Raw genomic sequence first — 14,989 nt, forward strand, 5'->3', positions numbered from 1 at the left:
CAGTCAGTCACTTTAGGGCCTATACCAAGGGCACTAAGTTTTGTTACATAAGAACAGTCATACTGGGTCCAGTGGTGTTCCTAGGGGGGGGGGGGGGGGGTGTGGTCCACCCCAGGTGCACACCGCTGGGGGGTTGCCACGCGCCTCTCGGCGCCGCTTGTTCCGTGCTCCCTCTGCCCCGGAACAGTCCTGTGAGGGAGCACGGAACAAGCGAAGCCGACAGGTGTGCGGCACCCCCCCCCCCCAGCAGGTAAAAATGCACCCGAAGGGGGTGGGGTGTCGTTTCGGGGGGGGGGGGGGCATCGGCGATCCGGCCCCGGTGGCAGCCGCCCTAGGAACGCCACTGACTGGGGTCAGTCCAGTGGTCCATCTAGCCCAGTATCCTGCTTCCAGCTGTGGCCAATCCAGGTCACAAGTACCTGATGTGACGCTCCCCAATCCCTCTCCCCTCTTCGCGAGTCCAGGATAGGGGCACAACCCAAAACTCTAAATACACCATTTTGCTAACCCGAGAAGGGCAAGCCAGGGGGAGTTTCATTTAAACGAGCATGTTAAAGGTTTACGGATTTCCATTAGGTGTCGCTGTTGGCCCGACGTTTTCCATACCACAACGCACAGAAAGCTTGTCAGGCGTTTGCTTTCACTTTCTTTTTCCTGGGGAATGGAAGGGAGGAAGACTGTCAAAAACTCTGGCAGAGAGGGCCAAATGGGAAACAGCCCTCTGGAAAAGTCGGTGAGATTTACTCGGCACACGCAGGAGTGGTCCGGGCAGCCGCAGGTAAGAGGATGTGCTCGTCCCGTAGCAATCCACAAACCAGGCAGTCATGACCCCACTGCTAAGAAGAGAACGCTTCCTTCATTCTCCGGTGTTCGTTTTGCTTTGCTCTGCTCATACAATTGTTTAGGGGAGCGTTACTTTTTCGGCAGCTAATGGTTTCCAGAATGTTCATATTTGAATTTCCTGATTCGGAATCGGGAGGGGTGACTGGGATCAGATTGGGGCGGGGCAGTGTACAACGGTGGTGGTGGTGGGTGCTTATGCAAGTGTGATCGTAGGGCTAAGAGCATGCAGTTAGGAAAATGTGAATATATGAGCAGATGTGAAATTCAGCAGTCAGGACAGATCGGGAGAAGGCTGGAGCAATGGATGGGTCAGGAAGGAAGATTTATACTCTCTCCAAAAACACTTCCTTCTTTCTCATGTTCCTCCCTATTCCAGTGTTGCCAGATGTAAAAAATTTTCCACACCCAAAACCAGCCCAAAATTCGCGCAAAGTCATTTGCATATGAATGACATCATTAATAAACATTATAATTATTATTAGCATTTGTATAGCGCTACCAGACGCACGCAGCGCTGAACACCTGATACAAAGAGACAGTCCCTGCTCAAAGAGCTTACAATCTAAATGACATCATTAAGACTGCCTCCGTGGGGCTTTTATTGGCTGCAGCCGCGGGAAAACCAGCCAACCCGCAGCAGGCGAAAAAATCGCGACGGGGCAAAAAAAAGCCGCCCAAAATCCCGCAACCACAAGCGGCGTGAAAAAGCCGCAGCGGGTTGTGGAAAGGAGTCCAATTGGGCGGGAATCCCACAGCCCTGGCAACACTGACGACTACTACTACTACAAACATTTCTACAGCACTACGACCTGTTATTTCTGTAGCACCACTAGATGGATTCAGCAGTGTATAGATATACGTAAGAGAGTCTCCTTTCATTTACAGTTTAGTGAAGACACTCAAAAGTGTCAGGAAATTTGCTTTTTATTATCAGCAAAGCCTTGATTTTAAGGAGACAAAGTTCTACGATTTAAGATAGAAATTTCACCCATCCCCACTGGAATCTCCTCCATCCCTGCCCGACCTTGCAAGTAATCTCTTCCATTCCTGCCCATCTCCTGTGCTAAAATAATCCGACTTGTGGTAAAATAACTCAGCAGTAGCCCATGTTGATAACTTCCCCTCTCAGTGTTAAATTTTGAAAAAGGTGCCCCAGTTGAGGATAGTGCCAGAAAGGTGGATTCCTTGGTGAAGGGGATTTGTAAACTTCTTCAGTCCTTTCCATGAACCAGGATCTCAGAGATATGATCCATATGGAATGGAAATGGTTGCCAAGGAGATGGACAAGCTCTACTCCTTCCCAGGTGAGGGTGTAGAATTATTGAGGCACCTGATGGTGGATTCGGTTGTTACTGCCATCACCAAGGCCACCACCATTCCTGTGGATGGGGATGCTGCCCTGAAGGATCCTCAAGACTCCAGGATGGAATCTCTTCTGAAACATAGTTTTGACCTCTCAGCTCTGACCTTGCAGTGATCGTTTGTGGGGGCCTAGTGGCACGAGTGTGGATTTGGTGGGATGGGAAGGTGCTAGACAGACCTCCATCTGATCGGCTCACTATGGCCCAGGAGGTGGGCAAGATTAAAAATCTCTTTTTTTTTTGGTGGATGCTCTCTATGATTTACTTTGGGCTTTGGCGAAGAACATGGGCTTCATGGTGGCAGCCTGGAGGTCCTTGTGGCTGTGGGGCTGGGCTGTAGATGTGGCCTCTAAGTCTAACCTCTGTACATTCCCTTTCATGGGCACTATGCTTTTTGGAGAGGAACTTGACAAGGTGGTTAGGTGTCTGGATGAGTCCAAGGTTCCTCGTTCACCTGAGGATTGTCCAAAGGCAGGGAGCCGTGCTGTACTGACGGGGTTGGCATCGAGATGCCCATCTATATTGTCCAGATATGCTTAGTGACACTCAGTGTGAATGTTTCTTTTAGAGGACTCGGTTTCGCGGAGGTCGATGTAGTGGCCAGGAGCCAGGCTCTAATATCTTGGGCTCGGGTCTAGGTTCACAATGAGGTTGTCATTGTCCTAGCTCTGGTGGCTGTAGGGGAGTCGTTTACAGGCCTTTTATCAAAGGTGGATCCAGATTACCACAGACCAGTGGGTTCTGAGATGGTTGCACTCTGGAATTCGAAAACCCCTTGCTGAATTTTTTTCCTGGAGTTGCCCTTCCGTGCCCGAAGGAAAACAGGCGTTGTCGAGGACACCTTATTGAGACTGCGGCGGCTTAAGGTGGTCGTTCCTATTTCCTAAGAGGAATGCGGCTCAGGGAGCTACTCCATTTATTATGTAGTTCCCAAGAAAGAGAGCACTTTTTGACCTATTTTGGACCACAAGAGTCAACAGAGACCTGAAAGTTCCCAGTTTTTGTATCAAAACCTTGAAATTGGCCATAGTGACAGTGTGAAAAGGGGAGTGTCACAGAGGCATATCTACACATTCTCATTTGTTGGGCCCATCAGCGGTTCCTGGTTTTTGCTGTTTTAGGTGACATTTTCAATTTTGCACCCTACCATGCAGCCTGGTGATGGCTCACTGGACCTTTTAAAGTGGCACTCCGCAAAGAGATTATTCTGGTGCATCTGTATGTTGACAATGGATTGATCAGGGCCAAATTGTTTCAGGAAAATAGGACAGTTATGGCATGGGTGGTGCAATCTCTGGAGAGTCTTGGATGTAGTCCCGGCGAAAAGTCATCTGTCACCAATGCAGAGTCTCATGCACTTGGGGGCGTGCTTCGACACCCTCCTGGGCAGCGTGTTTTTGTTGATGAGGATACTGAAGCTCCAAGGCCCCTCAGGAGAGGGCTACCTTCTAGAGTTGGGATCGATGGTGGCAACCCTGGAGGTGGTATGGTGGGTCAGAGCGCACATGCATTCCCTGCAGCAGTGCCTGCTCTCACATTGGTTTCCTCAGCAGTGTGACCTGGAACTGCATCTTCCTCTGTGGGGCGTGGCAAAGTGGCCTAGCTCTTGAGAGAGCATGGCTGCAGAAGGAGTTACTCCTCCAAAGTGATAGCTATGGAGAGGGAGATAATCCAAGATGGCAAAGCAGTGAGACACCCGTGCTGTACAGCTCCTGCTATAAAATTGTTACCTGGTGCTTAGGTGCTGCTTTCTTATGTTCTTGATGCCGAAGAGAAAAAGCAAGATTGCTGCAGCTGCTCAGCAGCCCTCGAAACTTGGAATGAAACAGGCGGAAATCACCGGCTTCTTTTCAGCCATTTCACAGGGTGATCCGGCTGGCCGAACTTGAGGGTTTGGGCTTCGGGAATGAGGCATCACTCAGCCCAGTGGGACCGGTTCCTCTGCAACTACAAAGAGACAAGGCAACAGTGTGGTTACTCACTTCGACGGAAACAGCATTGCAGGGAGAACCAGTTGGCAAGCCTCTGTTGCTGAACTCATCGCAGGAAGTCAGGCTTGGTAGACCAGAGATCTGGCGTAAGAGAATCTTCACAAGGGGCTGGAGTTGGAGCCCCTCTGTTCTGGAAAACAAAAATGCTTTTTTCATACATGCAGCTTGTCTGCATTTATGAAAGCCATCTGTGGCATGCACAAAGCAGCCATTCTTAGTGATAGGCTGCTCTTAAGCATGTTCAGCTGACCGACTGGCTACCCCCCATCGCATGCAAATGAGCCCTGTTTGCAAAAGCAGCAAGCACCTCATTTGCATGCAGCTCTCTTTGGGAATCCCTCTGTATTTCCAAATCGATGATTTTTACCAATTTGAAAATACAGACTGATTCTTAACGGGGATCATTGTGCATCTGGGCCTAGATTCGGTAAATGGCACTCAATGCTATTCTATAATGGGCACTCAAAGATGAACACTCATTATAGAATAGCATTGAGTGTCGATTTCAGCACCCAGATTTGGTCACCAGGACTTAAACCTGCAGAACTAGATGTATTAATTTCCAGTGTCCAATTTGGGTGCACATTCCTGGTATTCTATAACACTGCATGCAAATTTTAGGAATGTGTCTGACTCGCCTAGGCACCTCCCATGGCCATGCCCCTTTTTTGGTTGCGCGCTATGGGATTTGGATGCATATTGTTATAGTGCGTAGCAAGATGTGTGCACAAATCCAAATTTGTGGCAAATTTTGGGCATCATATAGGGAATTCAGCAGTAGGTGCCCTACACACTTTAGTAAAAAGACCCCTAAATTTGTATCTGCCGTTTGGATGCCCAATCTTCTAGTCTTGTAAGGTGATAACATAAGCATTGCAAGACTGGGACAGATCGAAGGCCTATCAAGCCCAGTATCCTGTTTCCAACAGTGGTCAATCCAGGTCACAAGTACCTGGCAAAATCCCAAAAGAGTAAAAACAGATTTTATGTTTCTTATCCTAGAAATAAGCAATGGATTTTCCCAAGTCCATCATAATAATGGCTTATGGACTTTTCTTTTAGGAAATTGTCCAAACCTTTTTTTAAACTCTGCTAAGCTAACTGCTTTTACCACATTCTCTGGCATTGAATTGCAGAGTTTAATTACACTTTCTCTGGCATGTTTTAAATTTACTTCTTAGTAGCTTTATTGCGTGCCCCCTAGTCCTTGCATTTTTGGAAAGAGTAAATAAGTGATTCATGTCTATCTGTTCCACTCCACTCAGTATTTTATAGACCTCTATCATATCTCTCCTCAGCCGACTCTTCTCCAAGCTGAAGAGCTCTCTCCTCTATAGCCTTTCCTCATAGGGAAATCATCCCATCCCCTTTCTGTGCCTTTTCTCCTGCAATTTCTCATAGTTTGCATGCGATTTAGCAACTTTCTGTGATCTGCACATTTGTTCACCTCGCATCATTCCCATTTCCATATAATTTAGGTATGCTGAAAAGAACTGGTCCCAGTATAGATTCCTATGGCATCTTATTATTCACTTCCCTCCATTGAGAGAAATGGCCTATTTTCTGTTCCTATCCACAACAAAATATTGCCTGTGATCCCATGGCTTTTTAACTTTCTCAAGAATCTCTCATGAAGGAATTTATCAAAAGATTTCCGAAAATCTAGATATGCTACGTCAACTGCCTCACCTATACCCTTTACATATTTAGTCACACCTTCAGAAAAATAAATGTAGCAAATTGTTGAAGCAAGACTTCCCTTGGCTGAACCAATGTTTACTTTGTCCTGTTAAACCATGTTTGTCTCTTAAACCATGTTTCTGTGCGATAGCGTTTATAGCTCATGGTAGAAATCAGCTGGCGGTAAACGCTGAGATGCCCATAGGAATATAATGGGCGTCTCGGCGTTTACAGCTGATTTTCTATCACGAGCTAAAAATTCTATCACGGCTTAGTAAGACCCCCTTTGTTCTTTATAATACAGTAAAGTCTTGATTATCCAACGTAAACTGGACCGACCTGTTGTCGGATAAGTGAAAAGTCAGATAATATGGAAAACACTCATAAAACCCTTAAATGATGCATAAACAAAGGCATAGAGTTCCTGATTTTCAAAACTTGTTTTTTAATAGAAATGCGATGATATCATTGGGGGGGGGGGGGGATTCTGTTGGATATGCCGGATGGTTGGATTAACGAAATTGGATAATCGGACTGTACTGTATTTCTACCATTTTGCCTGGCACTCACATCAGGCTTACTGGTCTGTTTTCCCCCCCCCCAATACATCTGTGGAATCCTTAAAAAAAATAAGTGTTACATTGGCACTTTCCAATCTTCATGTACCATGGATGATTTATATGTTACAGATCACTAATAGTAGATCAGCAATTTCACTTTTTAGTTATTTCAGTATTCTGGGGTGTGTAAAATATCCTCTGGCCAAGTTAAATGTTGCTGAATAACTCCTCCCAACCAATTCAGTGTAATTTAAGCAGGTAGAAGCCTCTCTTGCCCAGTTAAACCATTTTGAATATCGGGGCCAACGTCACAGACCATATTCCTTTTGCCAAAGTGTTCTGTCATATTGGATAAGTCAGTACACTAACGGAATGTCATCCATTTGCAGATGGATCATGCAGGCTGGCTGAGTTTGAGGTTATTTTGTCTGGATCAAAGGCAAATGGAATAAAGATCTGGGTTCAGATGTAGACACTAAGGACTAGAAAAAGATTTTGATGTCCACTTATAAAATCCCCAGTATATGTCAGGAGGGTAAAGCCAGGCAACTACATCGATCACTGTGTTTTTATGCTAAACTTGACAATGGTGCTGGAGAGGCTGTGAGAAGTTGGGATCATTGCTGCATATGCAGTGGATATACATGCTGATATCTCTGTTCTGGGGGAAGGAGGAATAGAGGAAAAAGCATCAAGGATGATTAACTTTCTATTTTATATCACACCCTGCTTGGTTTGCTGAGCTGGAGCTCTGTGATACCTGCAAAATAAGACCGTAGTCTCTCAGTTGATTCTAGTAGCCCACTTACAGTAGTATCACATTAGAAACAAATGTCTGAAACAACAACAGCAGAGAATATCTTATTATATTAAAGACAAAAAGGACAAGGTCTGAGGGGATTTGCTGTGCATTTTTCTTTGATGTGATTGGATTTTATGATAAGTTGGTTAGATTGATATCCAGTCTACTGCTGAGTGAAATGGGTTATTGTTCCTTGCAAATTCCCAACTGCATTTGATTACATTCTGATGCTGTATATACAAGCTGTTACTCTATACCGTCAGTTTGTCCCTGTGTGCAGTAAATGGCCCTGTATTTTTCATAGGTTCCTTCTAATAGCACCCCCAAGTCTGGCAAATTTGAATGGAAGAATTGGACATCACCACTTCCCACCCCACGACTCCTCCTATGGTGCTCCCAAATGTGGGGATATCAGCTGTAGTACAGGGGAGGGGGAGAGCAGTAGGTGACTGCTTAAAAATAAGATTAAAGAGAGGTTTCATATTTCAAATATAATTCCTGTACTTGTTTCTTCTCTTTAAATTTGATTGTCTCAGATTTCAGGAGGGACTCTTTATTTCTCTTTCTTGTTTGGGAAAAAAAAGTAGTAGGACCTCAAAAAGCTTTCTCATATTTACAATGGAGAAGTTTTTGGACTGTCTGCTCCTAAATATTTATGCACTTAAGGCAGGGGTTCTCAGCCCAGTCCTCAGGACATACTAAGCCACTCGGGTTTTGAGGATACCCACAATGAATATGCACGAGATAACGAGTTAACTTATGATTCAGATCTGTTATCTTGTAGAAAATTTCTCCTGTACCAAGATCCTTCTAAAAGATACCTCTCGCTTGTAACATGATTACATTGCCTGTATTGTAAATAAACCCTTTTGAAGTTAAATATATGGTCTTTTCTGTTCTGAGCACATGCTTTTAAGCCTGGCAGTGCTGGTTAATGTAATCCAACAAATATAATATTTAATTCCCCCTTATTCTTGCAATTGCAAATCTTGTTACCTTATAGGTAATTGGTGGAGAACAGACCCCCTGAATTATTTACTTTAGTTCATAAGATATTATGCAGTCAAGGATAATCTTATATGGACCCTTTAATATATGTCCACAAAATCATTTATGGCGTAGTCCCAGGATACATGACAGACCTTATAGACATACCAATAAGAAACAAAGTCAGATCGTCAAGATCCTACCTAAACCTACACTACCCAAATTGCAAAGGACTGAAATACAAAACAACTTACGCAGCCGGCTTCTCCTACATAAGCATGCAACTATGGAATGGACTCCCAAAAGCTGTGAAAACAATCCACGACCACTTGAACTTCAGGAAATCACTAAAAACCTACCTCTTCCAAAAGGCCTACCCCACGTAACCCTCTTCACCTACCAACACAGCATAACTATGATCGAACAGGACATCACACAATCGTCATCCATTCTGACCCTCCACTTATACTTCATACGATCACTATACAACTTTGTATTTGTTATCCACCGACTGGGCAAACGCCTTTGACGGTACTATGTAAGCCACATTGAGCCTGCAAATAGGTGGGAAAACGTGGGGTACAAATGCAATAAATAAATAAAATAAATAAATAAGTTTGTATACAGTACCTCTTTGGGGGATAGGAGGGGCTAATTTTCATACTCATTCTGTCGATGATACCTCTTTAGCCATTTGGCGTTTGCTTCTTTCTTTGGCATTCAGGTTGTGGTCACTAATAGATGATTTAAACTGGAATAGTAGGTAGGGAGGGAGGATAAAAATGTGTGATGACAGTTTGTTAGATACTCTTTTTTTTTCTTTATGTGTGTTCTGCAGCTGGATTCTTTGTATATTCTTATTGTTGGACTCGTCATCAGTAAAAATTGTTAAAACTAAAAGATAGCCGGTTATATGGGCGATATAACTGGCTAGCTGCCGATTTTTCAAAACCAGACCGGCCAAGTTTGGCAGCCATATTTGGCTGCCACAGTAGGTGGAATAACTTTGGCCAGTCTGACTTTAAGCAGCCAGCGCTGAATATCAGCATGGCCTGCTAAAATCAGACTGGCCAAAGTTAAACTGGATATTCAATGCCGGGCACCGGAAACGGACCGGCATTGAATATCCAGGTTTAGCGCCAACTGTGGGAGACAGCCCAGTTATCTCCTGCGGTCTGAATATAACATAATAACATAGTAGATGACGGCAGAAAAAGACCTGCACGGTCCACCCAGTCTGCCCAACAAGATAAACTCACATGTACCATTTTTTGTGTATACTTTACCTTGATTTGTACCTGTCTTTTTCAGGGCACAGACCATATAAGTCTGTCCAGCACTATCCCCGCCTCCCAACCACCAGCCCCAGGGTTTTGAATACCCTCTGAGGTTGACAAGCCTATATCACCATCCTCAATGGAGTTTGGGTTCCAAAAAACCCCCATCAAATATACATAATGTAACAAAGATTCTGGTTCCTCACCTGTATGATTGCTGCCCTTGGAGATGAGCGGAAGCTTTTAATTGTCCTCTTCCATATCATCAAGCTGATCAATCCATAGACTGGTGGGTTGTGTCCATCTACCAGCAGGTGGAGATAGAGAGCAAACTTTTGCCTCCCTATATGTGGTCATGTGCTGCCGGAAACTCCCCAGTATGTTCTCTATCTCAGCAGGTGGTGGTCACACACAGCAGCAGCTCTGGCTAGGCCTCCAAGCCTAATTTTTAGGTTTTGTTGAGTGCCTGGGGTTGAGGGCTCTTTTGAGCAAGTGCAAACCTGGTGGTGCCAGGTCCCTCCTTTTCTCCCCCCTCCCGCTGGCTCCGTTAAAAAAAAAAAAAAAAAAATTTTGAACGGCCTTAAAGGCGTTTATTTCGACATTTATTTAAGCGTCTATTGCAGCTACTCACTGAGACACCAGGTCGTTACAACTCGGAGCGGACAGCAGGTAATTTTACCTTTTTATAGCGGGCGGGGGTTCCCCGATTCTTCTCCTCGTGGCTCATGGCGTCGGAGGGCGAGGGCGCAAAGGGTCGCTCCCCGGGTCGCTCGAGCGCTTCTAGAGGGGATGCGGGGGTCTTCAAGCCGGATTCGCCCTTGGTGGGTGACAGTTTCGCGACCGATGCATGTCCCGGTCCTTCCTCCGGCGTGGCGGTTTTTCCCGCCATAAACGCCCATCCCCCGCTCCTCGCCTCCGCCATCTTGGCCGGCCACGCGGCTCGGACGGCTTCTTCTTGGGCCGCCCTTGAGGTTGGAGACATTAATGCCATGAACGCCCTTAATTTGGGCGACGGCACAGAAGCGGCTAAAGTTAAGAGCCGTTCTTCCCGCGCGGCTCCTTCGCGGAGTTTCGCGCCGGACGCCATTTTGGATGCGCAGCATGTCTCTCCCCCGCTATTGCGAGCGCCGGTTGAGAGCGCGCCTAGGGCTGTTGCCCAGGCTGCGGAGGTGCACAGTCTGGGGGGTTTCTCCCCCGAGTTTGTTTTGCTGCTGCATCGGGCCTTCCTCATGCACAACGCTGCCCCCGCTCCCTCCTCTGGTAAAGAGGTTGAGGTTCCCAGAGGTAAACGCCCTCGGGTTGATTCCCAGGCCTTGGAGAAATTTGTCTCCTCCGATGTAGATGAGGGCAGCGTGTCTGAGGTCTCCCAACGGTCCTTTGCGGATTCCTTGGAGGAGACGGATCCCCGCTCGGCTGGAGCGGATGACCCCTCTGCAGCGCGGCTTTTTCGCCCGGAGGATTTGCCCAACCTGTTGTTACAGGCCATGGACACTTTGAAGATATCCTCTCCGGAGGACGTCTCTCCCTCAGCCCCTGTTGGCTCTGCCATTATGCTGGGGACTAAGCGCCCGCCTAGAACCTTCCACGTGCATGATGCCATGCACACCTTAATTTCGGCTCAATGGGATGTCCCAGAAGCGAGCCTTAAAGTGGCTAGGGCTATGTCCCGCCTCTATCCTTTGGCTGTGAGTGAACGTGAGGCCTATCTGTGGCCTACCGTGGATTCTTTAATCACTGCGGTGACTAAGAAAACGGCATTGCCGGTGGAAGGTGGCACGGCCCTAAAGGACGCCCAAGACAGGAGATTGGAGGCGGCCTTAAGGTCGTCCTTTGAGGCGGCTGCTTTAAGTTTGCAGGCCTCAGTTTGCGGCTCCTATGTGGCCAGGGCGTGCCTGACTATGGTGCAGCGGGCTTCCCCCTCGGATCATTTCTTGAGGAATGATTGGCCAGCCCTGGAATCGGGCTTAGCCTATTTGGCAGACTTGCTGTATGATGTCTTGAGAGCCTCAGCTAAAGGCATGGCTCAGACTGTCTCTGCGCGGCGGTGGCTTTGGCTGAAACATTGGTCTGCTGACCACGCCTCTAAATCCCGCCTGGCTAGATTGCCTTTTAAAGGCAAGCTGCTCTTTGGGGTCGAGCTGGACAAAATCGTGACTGATCTCGGCACGTCTAAGGGCAAGAAGTTACCGGAGGTCAGGGCTCGGGCTAGTGCTCGTCCCGGTACCTCCAGAGGACGGTTTCAGGAAGCCCGTCGGTACCGCCCGGGCAGGTCGGGTGCTTCTGCCCCCTCTTCCTTTAAGAGGAATTTCTCCCCCAAGCAGCATTCCTTTCGCAGAGACCGCCGTCCCGGAGGTGCTCCCTCCGGTCCTCCCCCAGGGTCTCGTACCCAATGACGGGGTATTGGTCCACGCCCCAGTGCAGATTGGAGGACGGCTGTCCTCGTTTCTGGGCGAGTGGACCACAATAACTTCAGACGCTTGGGTGCTGGAAGTCATCAGAGACGGCTACAAGCTAGAGTTCTGCCGACCCTTAAGAGACGGGTTTGTACTCTCTCCCTGCAAGTCTCCGGTCAAAGCTGTGGCAGTGCAGCAGACTTTGGACAATCTGATCCGCCTGGGTGCGGTCGTTCCGGTGCCAGAAAGTCAGCTTGGCAAGGGGCGTTACTCCATTTACTTTGTGGTACCAAAGAAAGGAGGTTCTGTCCGGCCTATCCTCGACCTCAAAGGGGTCAATCGGGCCTTGAAAGTGCGGCACTTTCGCATGGAGACTCTCCGCTCTGTTATAGCGGCAGTGAAGGCAGGGGAGTACCTGGCATCCTTGGACATCAAGGAAGCGTACCTGCATATTCCCATCTGGCCTCCTCATCAACGCTTTCTGCGTTTTGCAGTCCTGGGCCGACACTTCCAGTTCAGAGCCCTCCCGTTCGGGTTGGCTACTGCTCCGCGGACCTTTTCCAAGGTAATGGTGGTCATAGCGGCCTTCCTGCGAAAGGAAGGAGTACAAGTCCATCCTTATCTGGACGACTGGTTGATCCGAGCCCCCTCTTATGCAGAGTGCGGCAAAGCTGTGGACCGGGTAGTTGCTCTTTTGAGCTCCCTGGGATGGATCATCAACTGGGAGAAGAGCCAGCTGCGCCCGACTCAGTCCCTGGAGTATCTGGGAGTTCGATTCGACACCCAAGTGGGCAGAGTGTTCCTGCCAGTCAATCGGATTGTCAAGCTTCAGGCTCAGGTGGACCAGTTCCTAGTAGCCTCTCCTCTTCGGGCTTGGGACTATGTGCAGCTGTTGGGCTCTATGACGGCCACGATGGAAGTAGTGCCCTGGGCCAGGGCTCATATGAGACCACTACAACACTCTCTGCTGCAGCGCTGGACTCCGATGTCGGAGGATTATGCGGTGCGTCTTCCCTTGGATCCAGCAGTGCGCAAGGCGCTGAGCTGGTGGATGCAGACAGACAAGTTGTCTGCGGGAATGCCTCTGGTGTCCCCAGAGTGGATTGTCGTCACGACGGACGCCTCGTTATCGGGCTGGGGAGCCCACTGCTTGGGAAGGACAGCGCAGGGGCTCTGGTCTCCTGCAGAGGCAAAGTGGTCTATCAACCTCCTGGAACTCAGAGCCATTCGGTTGGCGCTTTTGGAGTTCATCCCGGTACTGGTGTTCAAGCCTGTACGGGTCCTGTCGGACAATGCCACGGCTGTGGCCTATGTCAACCGCCAGGGAGGTACCAAGAGCGCCCCTCTAGCCAAGGAAGCTATGAGTCTATGCCAGTGGGCGGAAGCGAACCTGGAACAGCTGTCAGCGGCCCACATTGCCGGAGTCATGAATGTCAAGGCGGACTTTCTCAGTCGCCATACCTTGGAGCCCGGAGAGTGGCAGCTATCTGCTCAGGCGTTCTTGGACATCACGAAGCGCTGGGGCCAGCCGAGCCTAGATCTGATGGCGTCATCGGCCAATTGCCAAGTGCCGCGCTTCTTCAGCAGAGGACGGGACCCTCGATCCCTGGGAGTAGATGCTCTTCTCCAACAATGGCCGACACAAGAGCTTCTCTATGTGTTCCCGCCCTGGCCCATGTTGGGCAGGGTACTAGACCGGGTGGCAAAGCATCCCGGCAGGATAATCCTGGTGGGTCCGGATTGGCCCAGGCGTCCCTGGTATGCGGACTTGATCAGACTCTCAGTCGACGATCCTCTGCGGTTGCCAGTGGAGCAGGGCCTGTTACATCAGGGTCCCGTGGTGATGGAGGATCCCTCCCCCTTTGGTCTTACGGCCTGGCTATTGAGCGGCAGCGTCTGAGGAAGAAGGGCTTCTCAGACAAGGTCATCGCCACTATGCTGAGAGCGAGGAAACGCTCTACTTCTACTGCTTACGCCAGGGTTTGGCGTATCTTTGCAGCGTGGTGTGAAGCAGGCTCTCTTTCTCCTTTCACTGCTCCAATTTCTTCAGTGTTGACGTTCCTGCAAGAAGGTCTGGACAAAGGCCTGTCGCTCAGTTCCCTTAAGGTCCAGGTAGCGGCTCTGGCTTGCTTCAGGGGCCGCCTGAAGGGTGCTTCCCTGGCTTCGCAGCCAGATGTGGTGCGCTTTCTCAAGGGGGTTAATCACCTGCGCCCTCCTCTGCACTCAGTGGTGCCTGCGTGGAATCTCAACCTGGTGCTAAGAGCATTGCAGAAGCCGCCGTTTGAACCCTTGTCAAGGGCATCTCTGAAAGACCTGACGTTGAAAGCAGTCTTTTTGGTGGCTATCACTTCAGCCAGAAGAGTTTCCGAGCTCCAGGCGCTCTCATGTCGAGAGCCTTTTCTACAGTTCACTGAGGCAGGAGTGACTATTCGCACAGTGCCTTCCTTCCTGCCCAAGATTGTTTCTCGCTTCCATGTGAATCAGCAGCTATGTCTCCCTTCCTTTCGTAGGGAGGACTACCCAGAGGAGTACTCTGCTCTTAAATATCTGGATGTGAGACGAGTCATCATCAGATACTTGGAAGTGACCAATGATTTCCGGAAATCGGATCATCTGTTTGTCCTGTTTGCAGGTCCTCGTAAGGGTCTGCAGGCTGCTAAGCCTACAGTGCAAGATGGGTCAAGGAAGCCATTGCAGCGGCTTATGTGGCCGCAGGGAAGGTGCCGCCTATCCAGCTGAAGGCTCACTCCACGAGAGCTCAGGCGACCTCGATGGCAGAGGCCGGATCCGTCTCCTTGGAAGAGATATGCAAGGCGGCAACTTGGGCTTCGGCTCATACATTCTCCAAGCATTACCGTTTGACTGTGGCTGCACGGGCGGAGGCCCGGTTTGGAGCTTCAGTGTTGAGGTCAGGGATTTCAATGTCCCGCCCTGGGTGAGTACTGCTTCGGTACATCCCACCAGTCTATGGATTGATCAGCTTGATGATATGGAAGGTAAAATTATGTATAATCATACCTGATAATTTTCTTTCCATTAATCATAGCTGATCAATCCATAGCCCCTCCCAGATATCTGTACTGTTTTTATTCTGG

The 14,989-nt window shown here is 48.7% G+C and overlaps 1 protein-coding gene across 1 annotated transcript in view; it reads left to right on the plus strand.

Moving 5' to 3' along the window:
* The first annotated feature begins 636 nt into the window (after window positions 1–636).
* Window positions 637–14,989, plus strand: part of LOC115467020 — an 85,818-nt gene continuing 71,465 nt past the window's right edge. The window contains exon 1 of the mRNA XM_030198662.1: window positions 637–778. Coding sequence (XP_030054522.1) covers window positions 662–778 — 117 coding nt within the window. The 5' untranslated portion in view covers window positions 637–661. The remainder of the gene's footprint in view (window positions 779–14,989) is intronic.

Source organism: Microcaecilia unicolor, chromosome 3, assembly GCF_901765095.1.
Source record: "Microcaecilia unicolor chromosome 3, aMicUni1.1, whole genome shotgun sequence".
In the NCBI taxonomy this organism is placed as follows: domain Eukaryota; kingdom Metazoa; phylum Chordata; class Amphibia; order Gymnophiona; family Siphonopidae; genus Microcaecilia; species Microcaecilia unicolor.